Source organism: Microcebus murinus, chromosome 3 (genome assembly GCF_040939455.1).
Source record: "Microcebus murinus isolate Inina chromosome 3, M.murinus_Inina_mat1.0, whole genome shotgun sequence".
In the NCBI taxonomy this organism is placed as follows: Eukaryota; Metazoa; Chordata; class Mammalia; order Primates; family Cheirogaleidae; genus Microcebus; species Microcebus murinus.
Window position 1 is genome coordinate 40,969,226 of NC_134106.1, and position 23,252 is coordinate 40,992,477.

At 34.9% G+C, this 23,252-nt stretch overlaps 1 protein-coding gene across 37 annotated transcripts in view; it reads right to left on the bottom strand.

Moving 5' to 3' along the window:
- Positions 1-12,787: 12,787 nt before the first annotated feature.
- Positions 12,788-23,252, bottom strand: part of NRXN1 (neurexin 1) — a 1,076,423-nt gene continuing 1,065,958 nt past the window's right edge. For 32 of the 37 annotated variants that reach the window (XM_076000756.1, XM_076000755.1, XM_076000761.1 and 29 more), the window contains one exon: positions 16,156-21,759. In XM_076000756.1, the coding sequence (XP_075856871.1) occupies positions 21,452-21,759 (308 nt within the window). In that variant the 3' untranslated portion in view covers positions 16,156-21,451. Of the gene's footprint in view, positions 21,760-23,252 lie in introns of all 37 variants that reach the window. The other 5 variants (XM_076000758.1, XM_076000757.1, XM_020288575.2 and 2 more) reach the window with 3 other exon arrangements.

The window sequence follows — 23,252 nt, forward strand, 5'->3', positions numbered from 1 at the left end:
CTAGACACCTAGGAAAACAGTGTCTGAGTCCAGTCTGAGTCCCAAGGGCTGAGATAGAGGAGAGCAGATGGTGTAAATCCCAGTCCTCAGGCCAGAGACAATGGATATGTTGTCCTGACTCAATCAGACAGGCAGAAAACAAAATGGGGCAAACTCCTTTTTTGTCTGCCTTTTGTTTTATTCGGTCCCTCAATTGATTGGATGCTGCCTGCCCACATTGGGAGGGCAGTCTACTTTACTGAGTCTGCCAATTCAAATGCTAATCTCAACTGGAAACACTCTCAGGGACACACTGAGAAGTAACCTTTAACCTGGGCACCCTATGGCTAAGCAGGTTGACATGTAAAATTAACCGTCACTTGAAGTCATCTACTTGCCTAGAAAATTAGTTCAGAATTAGAAAAAAGAACACAGGATTCCTATAGTTCCAAAATGGCATTTCAGGCAGTCTCTGTTTCACACAGATTTCAAAACACATTTTAGGAACAGGCTGGAATACAGAAGCATTATTACATCTCCTGGATGATTGAAAATGGGCTTGATTTTACCATAGTTGTATTTTAAAGTGTCTTAATATTAAATATAATGTAATATCTTCTTAAGTGGTCATGTCTAGGTATTTTATACCTTTCAAAAGATGGTCAATATTAGATATATTGAGAGAATAGTGGTAATAATTAAAACAGAGTGATCTCATCAAAGAGGAATTGCACAATAGAAATCACACTAACACTTAAAAATGTGTTATGAATGATATGAGATACAGAAGAGTTTTGTACATTTAATATTTAGTAATGACAAGGCCATTGTAAGAGTGTCCATTCACTGTTTGTGAAATTATAAATTGACATGTTTTAAATAGAATGATAAACACCAATAACTGATAATTTTTGTATCTTCTGCATTTCCACTCTTACACATTAATCTTAATGAAATAATTTAATTAAAAAGTCTGAAATGATTGTCATGCATTAGTCAATAACCCTATCATAAAGTATATGAGAACTTGAACCTACGTGTAATTTGTAACACAACCATGAAAGACACCTCTTCTTGTAAAGGATTGAACCTAGTGGTTTACATTGCCAGGAAGTACTATTATTAACGGAATCTTTCAGCCATATTTAAGACATTTTCAATTCTCTTGTGTTCGTTTCTTCCCTCCTGCCATGGACCACTGTGCCATATCTTTTTAGTGAACACTGTAGTCTCGTCATTGTTTTCATGTATGCAGCCTCTAACAATAAACACGCCAAGCATTTGTACAGGTGTGTAATGTTTCCTTTGCTTGAAGCTGGAGCACCACTTCTTTCCAAAAATGGCCTGTCAGCCCAAGAGAAAATGTTGTCACCTAGTACAGAGAAAGGCAAGCCCTGTATGCTAAACATTACTCTGATATCCTGGAGAGCAGTGCATAAGCCTGACCACTGGCATCAACCTTCCAAAGAGAGTGTATTTGCCGCTGCTTGGTTAGCTCAGAACATTGCTGGGAGCACAGGGCGTGACTATCTCAGCACACCGGCCCAGGCTCAGCTCCTTGCCTGACTTCACAGCCAGCTGAAGGGCGGGGCCAGCATGCTCGTCTGGGTGTGAGGTCAGAGCAGTGATTACTTAAGAATCACTAACACGTGAAGAGGCAAGCTGTTTTGAAGCTTGTTTCCCCCACCCCCTCCTCTTCAAAATCACTCCAGATGATCACAACTAGCACAGGATGAGAGCATTTTGTGTTGATTTTAGGCGTTACCCCCAGGAGCATAGTATTGTCATCAGAGATTTCCTTCAATCATAAAAGGAGAAATATCGAACCAGGGATGAATTCTCAGCACTCAACAAGTCAATCAGGAAACCCCATGGAGGAAAGGATTTTTTCCTTTGGTTGAAAGTAGATAATGCCCTGAATTTCTCTCCAGGAAAAAGCAAAAGAAAAAAAAGACGAAAAGCAAAAGGTTTCTTAAAGGTAACATATCTTCAAAAAGTGGGGCGGGGTTAGGGAAGGGGAAGAAATATACCCCACAGTGCTTCAGCAGGAGGCGCAGCTCCAAGCTTGCCAGTGCTCTTCCTCGCAGAGCTTGGCTGACTTTCGTAACCTCATTTTAATCTTTGACCCACTCTTGTTGAGTCAAAGGGATCCAGTAGGAACCAAGTTTAAGGTAAGTAGTCTCTTGCTTTCTAGAATTAAAGTTTCATGAGGAAAAGGAATGAATCTGTCATGTTCACCACCATATACCAGGTGCTTAAAAAGGGTCTGGCATATACTAGGTTCTTGTTTGTTGAATGCATATGCCCAGAATTCTGCTTTAACTGTTTTTGCTTTAATAATGCGTCCCTCAAGGCTGGAAGCAGGAGTGAAAGAGAAACCCTACAGTCCAGGCGTTCTCAAACTACAGCCCGCGGGCCACATGCGGGTGTTTTTGCGGGTTTGTTTTTTACTTCAAAATAAAATATGTGCAGTGCGCATAGAAATTGGTTGATAGTTTTTTTTTTTTTTAACTATATAGTCCATCTCTCCAACAGTCTGAGGAACAGTGAACTGGCCCCCTGTTTAAAAAGTTTGACCTCTGCCCTACACCATCATTTGGCCACTTGGGATGAAGTGAGGTGAGGGCCTGAGTTAAAAAGTGAAAAGAAATTAGTAAGTAGAGAGAGGAGAGAACTAGAAGGAGATGAGAACACAAAGAAGACACATCCCCTCCTTAGACTGTAGAAGTAAATCCTTAGGAGATGAATTATCCCATTGGACCTACCCCCTCGGAGTTCTTAAACATTATATTCAGGAAAAACCAAATGGCCAGACTTAAAAAGATTTTTTTTTTTACCTATGAAAACACTGAGGTTACTCTTTATTTCTATACTCACCATTACAAGTGATACTCTGAAACTCTCACCCAGGGGCAGATAACCTCAGCCTCATTTCTTGTGTTGCTTTTTGTGGTGGTTTTGGTTTACTTGATTCTACTGAAACATATTTTGCCTTTACCAAAGGCTTAACCAAAAACAGGTTCTGGTGATGTTAGTGAAATGAAGCGGACATGACTTCCTATTATTGAACCCAAATACAAGATAAAATTTTTTTCTTTGCAGACATTTTCTAAGAGAGAAGGTTTTTCTCTTTAATCTGATTCTTGCCTCATCCGTGTGCCAGATTTAATTAAATTATTGCATCAACATTTTGTATCCCTGCCAAGAAGCCCTAAGGCCAGTGGCAGCATTTTTAATAAATCAAAAGGATCAAATCAAATAAATAAATGATTTGGGTGGCAAAGGGCAGAAAAGTTCTGATGAAACTCAAAGACTTTTGCTCATCTCAGATTGGAAACTGCATAATCAGCAGATTTCTGGAGGTTTTCAGGTTATGAGACAAGGTTTTTACATTGCACTAATTATGGCTGGAGTTAGAGAAACATAAAACAGAATAAAGAAAAAGCAAAAGATAGTGATGGGAAAGTTGGCCACAGCTATTGCTCTCAAATGCCTCATATCTCATGACAAAATGCCTGAAAAGTAGCTCTTTGCGGTGGGTTTGTAAGAATGGGCAATTTAGAAACTCTGCTTCTATTTTTTTTTCCTTTTTACCATAGTTATTCCTCTGCCTCAGGGGAAAAAAATCTTGGTTTTTGTTATTTTTTTTCCATCGGCAAAGGTGGTTTGATGGCTTTTTAGTTCTTCTAAATGCACTGGTGTGTCCTTGAACCATTTCTTAAGTGTCCTCAGTTTAGTATCAAAACACACACACACACACACACACACACACACAGACACACACACAGACACACACACACACACACACACACACACACACAGTTTAAGGCCTCGAAACACTCATTCCAACATTTTTACTTTGTGAATTTGTTAACCATTCAGTGTGGATTGGCTTTTATAAGTACAAAGCAACTGCAGCAGCACCATTCCGTTTATTGCTTCTCAAGTACTGCCTGGTTTAAAAAAGTTTTACCATCTGTTCTGGTTTAAGCCAAAGCTGAATTAAGAGGATAAGCTTTCACTGTTGCTTCTGTTACTGTTGTGGTATTATTATATTTTAGAAATGGGGAGGAGGTGAGAAGGCAAAATAAATCTATATAAAGTCTCTAGGAAAATAGAAGATGAGAATTCTCCTTTGGCAACTAGTGATATTATTTTTGAACTTGGCCATGAAGTGTACTTCTTTACTCCTCAGTGAGTTTGATTAAAAAGAAGTTAAAATAGACTCATGAAAATATCTGTAAATCAATCAGATCAAATATTTATCAAACTTCTGAGTGTCAACATTGAACTAGACTCTGCAGGGCTTAAAAGAGAGGTGTTAAAGTTGATCATCCTCAACGAACTCAAACTGTAGTTGGAGTGGTGAGATGTACACACATAAAATGAATTTAAAACAACTGTCCAAATTAGAAGCAAAGGCATCCAGACACAATAACCATACTGGGGCTATGGAATAGGAAAAGTAAGGCTTTGATATTGCCAGCTGTTTATTGCTTATGGTGGATACTATTAGCCGTATACGTTATACCTTAGTAATATTATTTTAAGCTGTTTGGGGATACATACGTAACATACAACTGGATTTCTCTAAATTACCAGGATAAATCAAAAAGGTTTCGATATTTATAGCCTAAGGAGCACATGGACAGGTTACTACATGAAAGCAGGGATTTAAACAGGTGCATCTTTTGTTATATATCTCAACCTTTGGTGCAAATTAAAACTATTTGGATAGCTTTTGTAAGTTAATAAACATACATTATTAAAAAGTAGACTAACTCATTAGAAAATTAACATTCCTGGGTCCAACCCAAGACCCAGGAATGAGGCCTGAGCATTAGCAGTCCTTAAAGTTCACCAGGTGATTTTAATGAGCTGCTGGGGTTGAGAATCCCTATGTTAAGTAATTAGATCCAGATATTATTATTTGAATTATTTCTCTCTCAAACTTGTGCCTTAAGTTCAACTGATTCAACTGTGAGATTCTTGCTAAGAAATGTTTCTTCTAGAATTTCTCCCCTTCAAAGCAAGTGGTCTTACTGTACACTTAGTTGCCAAATGCCCGGATACATCTTCGGTTTGTTCTTTTTTTCACTACCTTCCACACCAAATCCATTAGCTACATGGATTAGCTACATTTTACTTCTAAAATGTATTTGAATCCATTCATTCCTTTCCATCTTCACTGTGTCCACCCCATCTTCTTATCATGAAGTTATTTACTAGTTTTGGTTTTGTTAAATTTGGAATAAAATCTAAACCACTTAATATGACCTGCAGTGCTTTGCAAAGTCTGGCACCCTATGGACTTTTCCACCTCATCTCACAACACTCCCCACCAGGCCCTATTTGTTTCTCTCCAGGCTTTCCGACTTGCCAATGAGTTCCTGGCTTTAGAAGCTTCACTTGTTTCTCCAGGATGAATTACCAGCAGACAGCTATTCGCATGGCCCATCCTTTCAAGATCAGTTTCAATGCCTTTCTCAAAAAGTTGTGATCTAATACATTAAGTAAGGTAGTCTCTCTTTCTCTGTAGAGTGGATAGGGGTGATGGCAATGATAGTCATGTGTTTGTTTGTATCCACCATCTAGTGTAATAAAAAATGATTGTTCATTTGCCTTTGCATTCTCCTGTGTCAAGTTTCCCACTTCCAATTATTTGCTTCTTTCCTCTCACATATACAGTAACCTCGATATGGAGAATATAAACCTATGCATTGGATTGTTAGGTCATTAGAGAATACACAGCTTCAAATTTGCTAAATAAATGCCAAATTGTTTTAGAAATGGTTGTTCAAATTTACATTCCCATCAGAGGTGGGTAAATGCTTAGTTGCCTTCTGTCCTCATCAATCTTGCTACCATCTAATTGTTCACATTTTGCAGTCCAGTAGGCATGAAATTTTATCTTAACACAATCTTAGCCCTATTTTCCTGATTATTAATGAGGTTAAGTATTTTTTCATATACTTAATGGATATTTATTTCCTCTTTTGTGAAGTGCCTATTCACATGTAAGCTGTTCTTTTAATTGACTTTGGAAATTTTAATATTTCATGTGCATCAATTCTTTATCAATTATGTGTGTTAAAAGTATTGGTATGTCCAATACCAAAAGTATGTGGTATGTCCTTTCACATTTTAACAATTCTTAAAATTTTATAAAGAAAGTATTTTAATAAGTTTACCAATCTTTTTATTTATAATATTTTGAATCTTTTTATAAAGAAAGTTTTACTAATCAAGAAGTTACAATGATATTCAAATATTCCAAATATTTTACGGTTTTGGCTTTCACACTTAAATCTTTAGTGCACATAGAATTTATTTTTACATATGATGGGAAGTAGAAATCCAATTTCATCATGTTCCCCTATAAATAAACAATTTTCCAAGAACAAATTCTTTACTTTTGCCTCTGCTCTCAAATGCCAGTTCTCTCATAAATCTTGTTTCTAAATATGTGTGGGTTTGATTCTTTATTTTATTCCATTGCTCTATTATCTACTCGTGCACCAATCCTATGTGTCTTAAATATGGGTGCTTTGTACCCAGAAGAGCATGTCTTGCTACCTTGCTCCTTTTTCAGGAGTGTCTAGGCTATATTTGACCCTCTGTTCTTCCATATTAATATGTTCTTCCATATTAATTTTAGAATCAGTTTATCAAGATCAAGAGCAATAATGACCACCAGTCTTGGGATTTTGATTGGAATTGCACTTAATTTGTAAAACAACTTGGGCAGAATTGTTTTATGATATTGAATTATATGTGATATTCAGTTCTAATACATTTAATACCATATGTCATTTTGTTTAGTTCCATTATAAAGTTCTTCAAAATGTTTTATAATTTTTCCACAAAAGTCTTGCATTTTTAAAATTCTTTTTATTCTATATTTTGAAGCTATTTAAGAGTATTTAATGACCTTTCTCTGTCTTTATTGTTGTATAGAGATTGCAATTGAATTCTGTGTATTGATTTTATATCCAGAATCTTACTAAACTATCATCAGTTGTAATAAGTTACCACTATCTACAAATAATGATGATTTGTTTCCCTTTTGACAATCTTTACATATTGTTTTTTTTTCCTGCTTTATCATGACGGTTAGATTCTTGAATAGAAATAGTGGTAGAAAACACACTTTTTTAGTTCTAGATTTTAAAGGAAATGCTTTTAATGGATTTCACCATCAATTGTGATATTTCTTACATTTTTTTTTTTGGTAGATTCTCATTAAACACTGTATGACCAATTAACCCTTTAAGTATAATCTTGCTGTATCTAATTTATTTTCCTTAAATTTTGACTTTCAATAATAATCCCAAAGAGAGTCATCTATCTTTTCTATCATGATAGACCTCTGAGATAGAAGAAAGTGTTGTCAAGTATTAGTCAAAGTCAGCTCTGCCAGTGGAATAAAGGGCAGTTCTACCCAGGTAATTTCCTACAAAACCATACCTAGCAAAATGCTAAAGAGTGAACTACTATATGCTGTGGGATGATGAGAACACATAGAGGAATGGGCTTAGCACCCATCTGGCTTTTCTATTATGTGAACCATTTCATTTCCTCAATAAGATATTTAAGTTGCATTTTCTGTTGCGTACAGACAAAATTATCCAGTTCCTATTTAACATTCCAGCCTCATTTTGCAAACTAGTCTGTCCCATCATGACTCCCTTTCTTATTAAGCTCCAGGCATACTGATTTTCACTTGGTCCCTCATATGCACCAGGCTTCTCTTGACAAACAGCTTTAGCTTTCATTATTCTTCCCGCTCCTTTAACTTCGCAGTTAACTGATCAGTTATCTGATCTTACCTCAGGGTAACTTCTCTTATCATGTACTCATATTTATTTTGTAACACAAGTAGTAATTGTAATATGACTTATGTGTGTGCTTCCTTGATTACTGTTTGTTTCCCCAGTGAAACGTAAACTCCAGGCTCACAATTATATAGTGAATGTCTAGTTCAGGGCATAGCACATCACAGATGTTGCAGAAAGGTTTGAATAAATGAACTTTTAAAAAAACCAATGTTCTTAACTTCTATGAGTACAAATACAGGATAATTCATAAATATAGTAATGATTACTATATAAAAATTGCTCTAAGTGCAACCCCAACGATAGGAACAGTGTGTTATGCCAATACACAGGAGAATAAAGTGATTTCTGATTTTCTGATTTCTGCATCTATAAAGTTTTCTATAGGAGGTGAAATTTGAACTTACATCTAATTAAGAAAATATATAAACACCTAACTATAAAGAAGAATAAAATACTGATTAATAGAAGCATAAATACTACATCTGTGAATGAAGAAGTAATGAATTCTAATTGGGTGAATCAGAAAAAAAACCACTAGAGTTAGTGAAGTAAGGTAAGAACATTTTTTAAAAAATTCATTTATTCACATCTTTCTGCAACATCTGGTGATGTGCTATGCTCTGAGCTATATAATTGTGAGCCCACATGGGGTTTACATTTCACTGGGGAAACAAACTAAAGGTAGTGAAGTGGGCCTTGATGAAAGATAATGAGTTGTTTGGTAGAAAACTTGGTAAAGTGATTTTTAGACTAAAGTAACAAAATGAGCAAAGTTGCAAAGACATGCAAGTGCCTGGAAAATTTGCCCAGTTTGACAGGAGTAGAGGTGACAAGCCCCAGTGTAGAATGTGGGCATTATTCTAAAGGTAGAATGGAGCCATTGAACTTCTTGGAAGAGGAGAGTGGTGTAATCAGAAGTGTGTTTTGTGAATGATGGAACAGAGATGATGAATGTGGATAAGAGAGAACAGTTATACAGCTGTTATAAAAATCCAGGCAAAAAAAATGACATTCTGAACTAATCGGGGATAACAAAAAAAAAAAGATTTTTTCATATGTTTGTTGGCCATTCTTATGTTTTCTTTTGGAAAGTTTCTGTTAATGTCCTTTGCCCACTTTTTTATAGGGTTGTTTTTTTCCTTGCTGATTTTCCTGAGTCCTAAAATGATTCTAGTTATCAGCCCTTTATCGGATGTGTAGCTTGTGAAAATTTTCTCCCATTCTGTAAGTTGTCTGTTTGCTCTTGTGACAGTTTTTTTGGCCGTGCAGAAGCTTTTTAATTTGATCAGTTCCCATTTATTTATTTTTGTTGATGCTGTCATTGCCTTTGGGGCCGTCTTCATAAGTTCTTTGTCTAGGCCACTGGCTAGAAGAGTATTTCCAATGTTTTCTTCTAGAATTCTAATAGTTTCATACTTTAGGTTTAAGTCTGTTACCCAGAGTGAGTTGATTTTTGTGAGAGGTGAAAGGTATAGATCCTGTTTAAGTCTTCTACATGTGGCTATCCAGTTTTCCCAGCACCATTTATTGAATAAGGATTCTTTTCCCCAGTGTATGTTTTTTGTCTGCTTTGTCAAAGATTAGATGGCTATATGAGGATGGTTTTATATCTGGGTTCTCTTCTGTTCCACTGGTCAATGTCCCTGTTCTTGTGCCAGTTCTAAACTGTGCCTTGTTAGTATAGTTTGAAGTCTGGTAAATTGATACCTCCCATTTTGTTTTTATTGCCTAGGATTACTTTTGCTATATGAGGTCTTCTCTGGTTCCATATGAAGCGTAAAATTATTTTTTCTATATCTGTGAAGAATGATGATGGTATTTTAATAGGGATTGCATTGACTTTGTAGATCATTTTGGGTAGTATAGACATTTTAACAATGTTGATTCTGCCAACCCATGAACATGGTATGGTCTTCTACCTGTTTATGTCCTCTCCTATTTCTTTCCTCAAAATTAACTATTAATAGCCTGCTGATGACAGAAGATCTTACTGATAACATAAACAGTTGTTAATACATATCTTGTATGTTTTATATATATATATATATACTTACAATAAAGTAAACTAGAGAAAAGAAATGTTATTAAATGCATAAAGAGTAAATATATTTACTATTAAGTGGAAATTCATCATAAAGGTCTTCATCTTCATTTTGAGGAGGCTAATGAGGAAGAGGAAGAGAGGGGTTGGTCTTGCTGTCTCAAGGGTGGCAGAGGTGAAAGAGGTGGAAGGAGAGGCAGGTATACTCACTGTAACTTTTATTGTAAAAAATGTTGTTATAAGTTATTAAAGTTCAAACCCATGTTGTTCAAGAGTCAACTGTAGAGTCATTAAAGAGACTTCAATATTTTACATTTAAAAATGATTCATTTCTGTTTGAAAAAAAATTTATATGTATAAATTATTCTTTAGTAACTAAGATTTAATTTAGGTGGAGCTCTTTGGGACTAAGGATGAGGAATTCTGAAGTCAGGCTATTAAGCGGACTAACAGAAATATTGAAATCCACATGGATGGTGGCAAGAGTTAAAGGAATGTTCTAGGCCACATGTTAAAGCAAAAGTACAAGGCAAAGGAATAGTTTAGTCAATATAAACTTGGTGTGATTCAAGGGTATTGAGAAAAGTGCTGCCTGTTTCTCCAGGCCTATTAAGATAAAGGCAGTAGAAGGCAAGTTTTGTAGTTGAGATAATAGATCAGGAAATACTTTCCACAAGATATAAATCCCTTTGCTTATCCTTTTCAAATGGATTTTGCTCAACTTTATCAGAGAAATAATATGTGGATATTAGCAAAAATGCTAATGCCAACCGAATTGTATTGACTAACTCATTCAAAAAAAAAAAAATACTGACTAGCCACTATATGCTAGATGTTGCCCTTTTGCCACTAATTTTAAAGTAATAATTTTATCAAATAAACACAAAGGTCAGCTGAAAGATTTACATCAGAGAGCTGGAAAGAAATCAACTTTTGGAAAGTGATGATGGCATTGTGTTTTCTGCCTGCAGAGTCTATATGTCTTGCTGTGAAGACAGGAGGTAGGAATTGAAATCAGGGAACCAGGCTTTAGTCCTAGCTCTGCTGTTATCATACAGTATAATTGCATGTGAGTCATTTCCTAACTTTAAGCCCCAATTTCTTCATCTACAAAATAAGGAGTTTTAAAAGTCTTTTTCATCTAATCTATAACACTAAATTTAGTTCCTCTTGTTTCAGGAGAGATATGACCTAATATATGAGATATTGATTTATTGCTAGAAGTCACTTTACATTTGGTTTCTTAACCTTTCTAGTTTTCAGTGTTATCATTTACAAAATCAAGATATAAATCTCAATCATATCTACCTCACAGGAATATTGTAAAACTAAAATAGGATAATAGATTGGAATGTGCTAGTTACAAGAAATATCATTATCACCAACACATTATTGAAATGTATAACTACATTTAGATTGTTTTGCTTCATCATTCTTTCCTTGACATCTTTTGTATTAGCTAAGACCCAGATGCATTTTACTGACTTATCACTGAGTGTTTGGGCTTCCCTTTATTAGCAACCTCCAAAAGAAAGAAAAGTTGTGCTATTTGCCAGTTGCTCCAAGTAATGATTTGTAACATGATAAAACCAGGAAAATCTTATTGAATTATCATGGATTTCTGTTAATAACAATTCTCTCCATATCCTCATAACCACAGAACAAAAAATAATTTAGAGCTGAATAGTTTGGCTATTTTTGTTGGCAATACTTCCTAAATCACTAAATGATTTCTGAAACTATTGTTTCTGATTTTTTAATATACAGTTATGTGCTGTATAATATTTTTATTATTGAGGGACCACATGTAGGATGGTGGTCTCATAATGTTATAATACCATAATTTATTATACTTTTTCTATGTTTTGATATGTTTAGATACACAAATACCATTGTCTTACAATTGCCTACAGTATTCAGTAACATGCTGTAGCTTAGGGACAATAGGCTATACCATTTAGCCTAGGTATGTAGTAGTCTATACCATCTAGGTTTAAGTACAGTCTATGTTTGCATAATGACAAAATTGCCTAACTGCATTTCTCAGAACCCGTCCCTGTCGTTAAGCAATAAATAACTCTGTGTGTATATGTGTGTGTGTGTGTGTGTGTGTGTGTGTGTGTGTAGGGGTATCTGTGTGTCTATCAGGGTTTTCAATGTGCAAATTTATTTTTGGTAGTATCTACATATCATCTTGTCTATATAGAAGGTTGTGAAAATCAATGAAATGATATTTGTGACAGTTCTTTGTAAACCACAAAACACTCCACAAATACTTGTAATCATTAAGTATTAAGTCATGTAGAAAATTGTAACAACATGCTTCAGTTTTCACACAAAGTAATTATAGTCCAAGCTTTCTCCACAAATCTAAATTAAGTGTTCCATTTTCAAATCAGAACTTATCAGAAGCAAAGTGTCCCTTCATGTGAAATATTTGTCTAGTAACATTACCATTAATGTATGATGAGATTTGATGACAATAAAAGCATAGAAAAGAAAAAGTGATATTGTGCAGAGGAATGGATAATATTTTACATTATGGGAAATAAAACTGGCACAGAGCCAAGGTGTTGAAATTCCAGCTATTTACATTACCTATGAAAAGTTTCATTTTAATAAAAGTAGATTATTTGGATAAGTATTGAAAGGTAATAAAGTCAGTTGACATTTTGTACCTAATTCTCACTAACAAGAGACAAGGAAGTGCTGGTGTAGTGATAGAAAGGATAGAAAATCTTGTGACATTTATAATGGAAAAGGAAGGGAACTTCAGGATAGATCATATATGTTGTTGACTTTTGGAGCAAAACTTTTTAAAAACACAGAGAAAATATGTGATCCAGTAGCCAGGTGCTCTGGTGGTAAATATGACTAAAGACAATGAGAAGCTCTAAAAATTGAAGAGAATTTCTAAAAAATATAAATTTATAAATAAGAGTTAAGAGGAAATAAATGAGAATATGTCAAAGGCCACTGTTGTTTCTGGGTTCAGAGCTACCTACGAGTCATGGCTGCCCTGTCTTTGCTTTCTGTAGGAAGGAATGAGGGGTAGGGGAATAAGGAAAGAGGTAAGAGAATGTGGCTTCTAGTAAAGCAATGGAGGCATCTTTGTAACATGACTCAAGGTCAATAAGAAGATAGGAACTCTTTTGCATAACTTGGTGCAAAGTTAAGCGAATAGTCCAGGTACCTTGTAAGGGTTGCTGACAGGAGAATGACAATTGCAGTGTGATGTCTGATTTATTTTTCGTACATTAGGGACAAAGAAAGGCAGAAAGAAAAAGAGAAAAATAAAATTGTATCCAGAGCACAAGATGTCTGCACTCTCTTTCTGCATATTCATAATTGAAAAGTTCTGCAGAAGCCAGAATGGCTATGCTTTAAAACCCAAAGCAGGGATCATGGAGATTTCCAAGTCATAGGAGAAGCAAAGAAAATGAGATTAAATAGTTGGTTGAAGGAGAAACAGAAAAGGGTATAAGGAGGTAAGGAGGCATTTGTGTGGCATACTCTCCACCATCCAAAGGAAATCTGCACAGGCCCAGTGTCTGTAGGTGAGACCCTGCACTATATCTAGTGCATTCGGGCAAGCTAGTGATTCCAAAGGCACAACTTCTTCCACCCCATTTCCTGACTCTAAAAAATCCAAATTTATTGCCAGGAACATGGAGCAAAGAAATATTTACACCTTATAGAGGGTCATCTCTAAAGTTTTTCCACAGATAGGGAAGGACGGATTCCACCCCATTCCCTCCCAGCCAATGGGAGGCATCTGAGACAACTTCACAGTGAACATTGTCATTTATGAAGAACACATGCAAAATTAAAACAGGTGAACTTAATTTCCATGATCACCTTCTCCCCACCCACAGAGGAGAGCCACAATATGCTCATTGGTCCTGGGTTATGTTTGGGGAGAATACCACCTGGGATTTTGACTTCAGCTGCTATATGTGACAGATACTGGGATAAATTATCCCACTAAAACTGAGAAAAGGATACAGTTCCTAGATTACTTCACTTATGGTAGAAAATATTTGCAAGATGGCCAAAAACTGGCCCTAGTAGTCCTAAGAAAACCATCATAGAATTATAAGGAGACTGAAACATCTCTAAGAATGGAACCACAGAACTTTGAAGAATGTCGTTTACTTCAGAATCAATTTTATTAGGCACAGAACTAAATGCATTCAATGTGAGTAAAAGTGCTAAGTCACAAATGCATAAGAAACTGTAGCAGATGCTGCAGGTGACCCAGCCATATACCCTAGCAGTCACTATACCGCATTACAATCACCCGGTGCCTTCTAGCTGAAAACACTTGCATCTCTGTGCTTGAGGGCTTTCCCTGGCTTACTCAGCCAGGTTACAATACCACACCAAGTACTGTGGAGTGAATTATCACTCCTTCCTCCTTGGCTTCTTTAATTTCCCTAACTCATTTCCCTACTCCCCTTCTGGTGCTCCTTAGAATCACCTCTCTGAAGAACATTCTGTTATTGAGAAAGCTTATTGGGTGTTAGAAGTAAAAGTCAATTATCATGGCTCTCTGAGAATGATACAAAATTATAGAGCACGTATTGGAGATTCTGAGATGATCTTAAACAGCCAGATATCACACACATGTATAAAGCTCTTAAAATCAGCTCTAAGGAATAGGGTGCCAGGGCAGTTGACATTCAAGGTAGGCAAAATGTAAATGATTTCCAGATTCCTTCTTCCAAAGTTTGTTCATGTCAAGGCCAATTGCATTATAGACAACTTGAATGTGAGCATGAACACTATACTGGTTATTTTGATACTCTTAGGAAGCAAGATAAGACACTGGAAGAATGAAGGAAGTAAGTGTTACCCTGATTTCAAAAGTAATATTCCAAGGATATTTTTAATTCTACACTGACGAGACTCAAGCCAAAATTAGAATTGTTTTAAAAAATAGATGCTTTATAGTCACTTTTTAAAAGAAGTGGTAAAAATTCACAAACAGCATTACAAATTAAGCTAATTCTCTTCTCAGTAGATTCAGTGATGGTTTAGGAAGAAATTCTCTATCCTGATTGCAAGATAACTGAGTTTCTTATGATCTTCTGGTGGACAAGGATAGACTTGAGTGATACTCATTCAAAGATTATTGGCAAGTTGATACCTATTATGTCTATAGGCATTGGCACTATTGATATTTTGGACGGGATCATTGTTGGGTGGGAGCTGTCCTATGCACTATGAATTGTTTAGCAGCATCCCTGATCTCTACCAATAGCTCTCTCCACCCCAAACATGAAAACAAAAACTCTGTCCAGACACTACCAAATGTCCCCTGGGGAGCAAAAGTACTCCTAGTTGAAAAACATTGTTTAGAGAGAAGTCTCTTGAGGCATCCCTCAGATATCTTTCCTAATAAATGAATTTACATCTAAATGCAGGTAAAAAATTGCCAATGGTGAATATTAGGGCCTCATGTGAGAGAAACAAGATATAAATATGTCTCACCTTTTCAAGTCTTCAAGTTTTATACAATAAAATTTCTCATAGTTAAATGTGAAATTCTACATTTAAATTCAGATTAACAAGTTCCATGGGTACAAAGGAGACTTATCTTAGAAAAAATCTGATAATTTTAGTTGATCATAAATCCAATGTATTACAATTCGAATAAGTACTATATGCTTTTAAAAACAATGAAACTTAAGTGTTATTATCAGAAAAAGTTCAAGTCAGGGAAGGTGAAAGATCCACCGTATTTTGGCTGATCACCAATTGCTATGATTGTTCTGTATCACATATTGTGAAGAACATAGGTTTAAGAGAAGGTTGTTAAGATTATTTCGATCCATATGATTTGAGTGAAGGCCAAGAGAAACCAGAATATTAAGACTGGCAAAGAGAAAATCGAGGCAGGGTTTGTGGAGGGTGATGGTATTGGAAAGGCTGTTATGTGGAAAAGAGAATGCATTCTCTTTTGCACAAAGAGAATGAGAACCAACAAGTAGAAGTTATAGAGAACTAGATATAAGGAACCACAATTATCTCACAATGAAATAGACTCCCTTGCAAAAGAATTACCCTTCCTTTAGCCATGGTTGAACAATGCTTTGAGAAGTTGAAAGAGTATCATCTATACTGGGAGAAATATTAACATGAATCACTAAAGTATTCTTAATCTACAGTTTTATGGTAATTCTATTCTTAGTTGATGTCTAGCAGACTTTTTATTTTACTCTATTTAAGGTAATCTTTATTTTAATTTTCTTTTAATGAAATATGAACTCTATGCAAAACATTTGAGAGCATTACAGTTTTTAATCCTCATATTTCTATGGGTTGTCTCATCTTGCTTTTAACGCTAAATAAACTTAGTATGATTGAGTGATTGCCCAAAGCCCCACAGCTAGTATTTTTCAAACCTAGGATTCAACCCATCTTGCTCTAAATTTTGTGGTTGTGACAGGTCATTACTGAGATTATCTTATTTAAATTTCAAAGCACATAGTTCCAAACAGTAAATATCTGAACTACCACAGACCAGAAGCAGTCAACACTTGTTTCGTTTGCTATTTTTACTGAATTGATATTGTAGCTACATATTCTATTCTTTTTCAACGAGATATTTTGTACTCTTAAGCAAGGTTTCTCGGTGGCATTTTATAAACTGCTATCATTTCTTTTGTAGGGATGGAATTTAGGTGAGGCACATACGATGCCACCACTTTAATAGCCGTATTCCTCACCCCAAATTGCTATCTTGTCTGGATAAATAGCATTCAGTGACAAGAGTACTTGTGTAAACACAAGGTGTACTTATCATAGTTGATCTAGAAACACTCAACCTCCTTGACATAAGAATTACCAAGAAGTGATCTAAGGTGCCTTATTTGTATAAATCTCCTGATGAGTTATTTTCTCTTTTTTATTTAAATTTAAAGATAACTATGTATTTTGTGGTCAATTAGGTTTTTTTTTTCTAGTTTGTCTGCTATTCTCAAATATCAGTGACTTCCACATGCTTAAAGATGGATGCTTTTGTTGGCTAAAACCTTGCTGCATAATGGATATGTACAGCTTATCTTCAAGGTGTTAAATCAAGTGTTCCAATCCTTGGAGAAGTTTGCCTTTAAATGAATACTAAATTTATCAGAAGAGTGGAAATATGTGGGATGAACAAAGTGATTTACATATATTGGTACTCAAAAAATATCTGAAGATTAAACTTATAGAAATGAAATAAGATTAATGTTCATAAATATTACATATCTGGACATCTAAGTATAGGGAAGGAAACTTCACATTATAATGGTACCACTAAAGTTAGTTCATCCCATCTCTTTGATACTTTCTTAATACTCACTGAACTACTCATCTTCAGTATCAATTAGAACAAATTTTGGTTACATCCACTGTCTATTTCAGTGGTTCTCAATCTTTTGGGGAATTTTGGAGTTATTTGAAGATTTGATGAAGTTAATGAAACACATTTCCTAAGAAAATTCTAATCTACAAATGCCTGCCAAATTGTGTGTGTGTGTGTGTGTGTGTGTGTGTGTGTGTGTGTGTGTGTATTAGTAAGCTCTGATGCCTAGTAATTGGGAACCAGGGGTCTATGTCCCCAAGAGATAAAGAATCTAAGAATCCTTCATCTGTTTACTAAATTTTATACAGCCGCCACCTTTGAATGGCCTAATTTTTAAGGTAGGATAAGTTATATAGCCTTTAATGTAGACATTAAGGGAATGTAGATAGTTTCTCCTCTTGTGTTTAAAAAATCATGAGATAATATTAAGAAGGAAATAATACATGTATCTAAACGATACAGGTACAAAACAGATTAAACATTCATGTTCAGACCACTTACTATTATTTTCAAAGGCTGGGGTTTTAAAACAGTTACCAACTATTGGACTTAAACTTACTGATGGCTCATCTGATTTCCAAAAATCTACTTTGATTTACAAAAACAATTAATATATAGTATGGAAACAAATTAGTATATTCCTTTATCACTTGTTTTTTGCTTTTGTTTTTCAAATAATACAACCTGAGCAAACATTTTTGACATGTTTTGTCAGAGCCATTATTATGGAAAATAACAGTATGACTAGTAGCCACATTTTATTTGTATTCAGTTGTGCTAGGTACATTAGTTCCTATCCCCCTGAGAGGTTGGCATTATTACTTTTAATTTATAGATGAGAGAAATAAGAGTCAAAGAAATTAGGTAAATTGTAACTAGTGATAGTGTTGGCATTTAAACACAGATTTATTTCAATTTCATTGTTTTTTTTTTACAGAAAAAAACATTTATGAAATCAATATTTCATGTTTTCAGGTAGTTTTGTATGAGTTGGTTTCGGGTATCTTGTGAACAAAGGTATAATTAGTGGCTGCATCTTTAAATATATAAATTTAGAGCTGCTTAATGAATAATATCCAGAAAAAGAGTCAACATTTTTCCTCTGGTTGTGTAAGAATGGGTCTTCCCTTTAAATGCAGTCTTCCTTACTATGTCACCGCATCACAAAATTGTGCCGCATGTAATTTTTAAAATCAATAAATCCACAGTTGTATTAAGAAATATTTTATTAACAAAACAGTAAATTCCACTTGCTTAGCATTTCCATTAATGGATAAATTGGCCTTGCAACAGAAAAACAGAAACAAAAAACAAAGAAAACCCCTTAGATACCCAATCACACAAAGCACTAGAAGGGTAAGGTCCTGTGGCCTTTCTTTGATGTCTTAGGGATCGACCACCTCACACATTATTGTAGTATTTGTCTTTTTTTAAAAAAGGCAACACAGTACATGGATAAAAAAAAGAAGCATACTCAATCAGAAAAGTTACAGTCTAGAGATGTAATCAAATTTATGCCAGGTAGTGTGAAATCCTCTATTAATTGCAAACTACGTGTGGAACCCTGATACATTTGGTATGAAGATACTTGGGATTTTATTCAAGTCATTTTCTCTCAACTCATGTTTTCTTTCTCTATTCAGAAAAAAAAATGCTAGATTTTGTGTAGGCCAATGACAGTAGAAATATTTTTACTGGTAATATTAGATTATATCCTTAAATGTAATTTTAAAATGTATTCTGGGAAGAAGCATTGAATTCAATCCCAAACACCATGTTTCATAGATATACTGCTTAAAAATACCATTATTCAATTTATTTTCTATCATATTTTATAATCTTTCTAGATGGAAACTCATTCAGCTTTAATAGGTCAAATGGAAAAGCAACCGATTTTTTAAACTCAATATGTAAATTAGTGGTTTTATATTTCCCTTCTGATTTCACTGGCTTTCCCTGAGTAAGACTGAATGAGAAGGGGTGGGGGGAAAGACTTGTGAATTCTTTAACCTGGCAAATCAAAACAAGATAAAAACCTAAAACAGAAGTAATGGATATTAAATTTTAGTTTTATACCTTCTACTTTCTGGATCATGAAAAGCTTTTAAGATTTTCATACACAATAATTACTTGGCAACCATAGATAGTGGTGATTTGCTATGAATTGTATATACTTCTTAAGTGCTGTATGTCTGAAATCCAGGCCACTTCTTGGCTTTTTTCATCAACTAAAGTATCACAAGAGATGTTTTGCATTTTTGTCTTTGCTGGTTAAAGCTAATTGTAAAGTTATTCTTCTCTTCTATGAAATTTAATATCTTATTTTTGGAAGATGTTCAAGTAATGCGCTCAATTTTCACTGAAGCATCACCTTGCAAACAATACATTTCTTTTGCATTACCTTCTCGTACTAATAATTTATTGCTGTGATCATTGAAACAATATTCAAAAACAAGTGTATAATCTAGTTTTCTACTACTTAATGTGTTAAACTAAAACTATTTTTTAATGATATATATGTAAAACCAGAAAAGTTAAAACATAGTCAATAATCAACAGAGAATGATTTTTTTTAAGTGGGTAGTAATACAGAATAAGAAATTATTGAAAATACTTTCCTAGCTGAGAAAGTGTTTACTTTCCAAAAATGTTTATCATGCACATCAGATTCAGAGAATATATATATTGTTTTATTAGAAACAAAGTTTTCAATTGCAGCAGCCAGAGTTAAGGTAGATTAACCAATTTTGCTTCCATAACCTGCCCACATAATGGTTCATATTCATGCAGCAGTATACCAGTGATATTCTATTTGATTAGAAAAGGTTCTATTTCTTTAGGGACTAAAATCTTCTTGAGGTTTCCTGGGAGTAAGATCTCGATGAAGCAAATCACCCCATTTGTCATCAATACCTTGGCACAACTATCTTCCTTCCTGCTTTTCAATTTGTCAGTAAATATTTGCTACTATATGCACGTTTGGGTATTCCATCATCTCTGATGGATTTCTGTGTGTATATGTGTGTGTGTGAAAAAGAGAGAGATTGTGAATGTATGTTGGAATGTGAGTATCTGGGGGAGAAAAGATTATAAGATATATATGTATATATTTTACTTTCTAATTCACACCTTTCATACAAATATTAAAACTTAATTGCAACAGAATGAAGGCTGTACATGTAAGAAAAAAGCTGAGTCTTTTTATATACATTCATACATATCTTCCTTAGAATAAACACTACACTGTAATTTTTTTTAAAAAATAAAAGTAAGTAATTGTGGCAATTTATAATGGTGGCAAAAAAAGAAAAAAACAACTGAAATGTTGCTCTGATGTCATAAAACTCCCTATACTTAGCAACACTTATAACATTGAATTTACCAAAAATGGCTGAAGAGCAGAGATATATTTTGCATTTTCTATACAACAGGCTATAAAACGTCACTTATCACAGTCCAGAAAGCACACAGAGATGGATTTTATATAAACATATGTAATAACATAGTAAGCGTGCATGAAAATTTCCCAATGATTGCATCTATGCCCTCTTGTTTTTGTTTTGAAATTTTAGTGTGAAAATGTGCCTTATATTTCACATTTTTGAAAATAAGGCCTCCATACTTTTCTTTTCCTCTTTCACAACCAGAAAGGGGCTTTTTGAATGTGTTCCTACACAAGTCTTCAAAAAAGCCAGCACTTTGTTTCAAATGCAAGTTCCAACTATTTCTCCAGTTGCACCAGGTGGCAAACACTTGAAGGCTTGCAGGTTGAGTCACCCAAAATGACAGTCTTCTCTGGCAATCGGACTGACTGACTTCTCAGGAAAGCGCTAGCACTTTGGCTAAATCCAGGATCATAGGTAGCTTCTTTTTTTTGTGTTATGTTTTGTGTTGTTCTTTTGTGTTGTGCCTTGATGTCGTAATACTCCTTTGCTTTATGAATGCGTGCGGTCATCACTGTCTTTTAGAAATGTTCCAGCAACATAAAGACAGGCAGAGTAAATGAAAACACTGTGGATGTTCGGGAATTTATTGGCCCCTGTTATTTTATTTTTTTTTTCTTTTTTGAGAAACAAGAGCATGAGATACTTGTTTTTATTTTTTAAAAAGTCTTTCCTTCCTGATTGCATTCCCTGTCTTCTTTTGTATGTGCTTCATAAAAAGGAAAGTAAATAAGTTTATATTATGTCTCAGATAAAATGAAGACTATTTCTATACAAGTGTCCATTTAAGATCTTAGGATCAGACATAATACTCTTTATCCTTGTTTTTCTTATTTTTGTTAGCGCTTTTCACACTGCTGGGTTGTTTCTCCTTTACAACTGCCCCATTGGACTGTGCTGAGTTACTGATGTAGTTTCGACTCTCGTCCACATGGTATGAGCCTTCATCCCGGTTTCTGTACTTGTACATGGCATAGAGGAGGATGAGGATGCACAGGGCGGCAGCGGCTACTATCCCAACGACCATGCCAGTGGTGCTGCTGGACTCCCGTATCACTTCTGCTGAGCCTGGGTACGGCTCTCTCCCACCTGCTCGGGTTGGGTTGGCTATAGGAAAGAGGATGAGAAAAAACACAAAGTGACTATTGAGTTTATTGAATGCCAGAGAGCTATATTAATATTTATCATCTATTTTTATGCCTCATGGAATAGCACCTACTGCTTTAGGACAAGTATACTGTTAACTATAGCAATCCTTTGTGCCTCACACTCACTAAAAACTAGGGACTATGAATCAAAATGTTCTGGGAGAGACTTGCCATCTTTCTCACAGATCAATTTTGTCAACAGGGTCGTGTAAGCTTAGCCCCAAATAAACTCAAATTAGCTCCAAAGGGCCCTGTTCCTGTGTTAGGTGTCAAATTACAAACTCAAGATGTGAAATAAAACCAAAACAGCCCTACCCTGTGATATTAGAGGGGCTCATTATAAGAAACAATTAATGTTGCTCTAGAACACTTAGGTCTAACTCTAAACCAAATCGGGACAACTGAATTTTACTTTCAAAATCTAGTATCTAACAATAAGATTATTCAGTCATTTAATATAGTCTACTTGCTTTTCAAAGTGTAATAGTCATATATTTATAAATTCAAAGAATCAATGTCCTTTTCTATTAGAGACTTATTTTCTTGCACAAGTATGTATGTATTTTATTTATTCATTGGTGGTGGTTGAGTGATCCCCAAAGCTAAACTTTGGAGGAGACAGTATGAAAACATTCTTTCTCAGTTTTAGATATCTTCTTTTGAGCCAAAATCAGTACTACGTAAAGATAATAATAAAAGACTAGCTAGCCTACTTTTATTCAACTGATAAAACCCTCACTTAATTCTTCCCAAAATATGAATAAAGCTCTTGCTTGGATATAAGCAATGGATTACAGGGAAGCTAATGTCTACACTAAGGTTTGGCCAGACACTGAAACTGACCATAGATGGGAAGAAAAGGCCTGAGATTTTTAGCTGGTAGATATGCTGAGGGATGGCTGTTTTCTTCTATATACAAAATTTTTCTTTCTTTCTTTTTTTTTTTGAGATAGGTTCTCACCTTTTTGCCTGCTAGAGTGCAATGGTGTCACCATAGCTCACTGCAACCTCAAATTCCTGGGTTCAAATGATCCTTCTGCCTCCCAAGTAGCTGGGACTAAAGGCACAAGCCACAACGCCCGGCTGATTTTTCTATTTTTTGTAGAGATGGGGCCTCTTGCTCAGGCTGGTCTTGAACTCCTGACTAGCATTACAGGCGTGAGCCACCAAGCTCTGTCAAAACTTTTCTTTTTATATAAAGAATAGGAACTGTAGAGAGAAAAGATTATATCCCACCTTGACCCTAGGTCATTTTTCTCTATGGATTGTGTTTTCTATATTTCCCTGAATGTCTATCCTCTTCCTTGTCCTACAGAAAAATATTACTTTTCAAATGTAGTGGATTAAAAATGCTATAATTTAAAAAAAACATTTCTTATAAATTATGCACAATGAATTCAAATAATCTCAAGATTGCATATATATTAGAGATGTGTGTATATATGTATATGT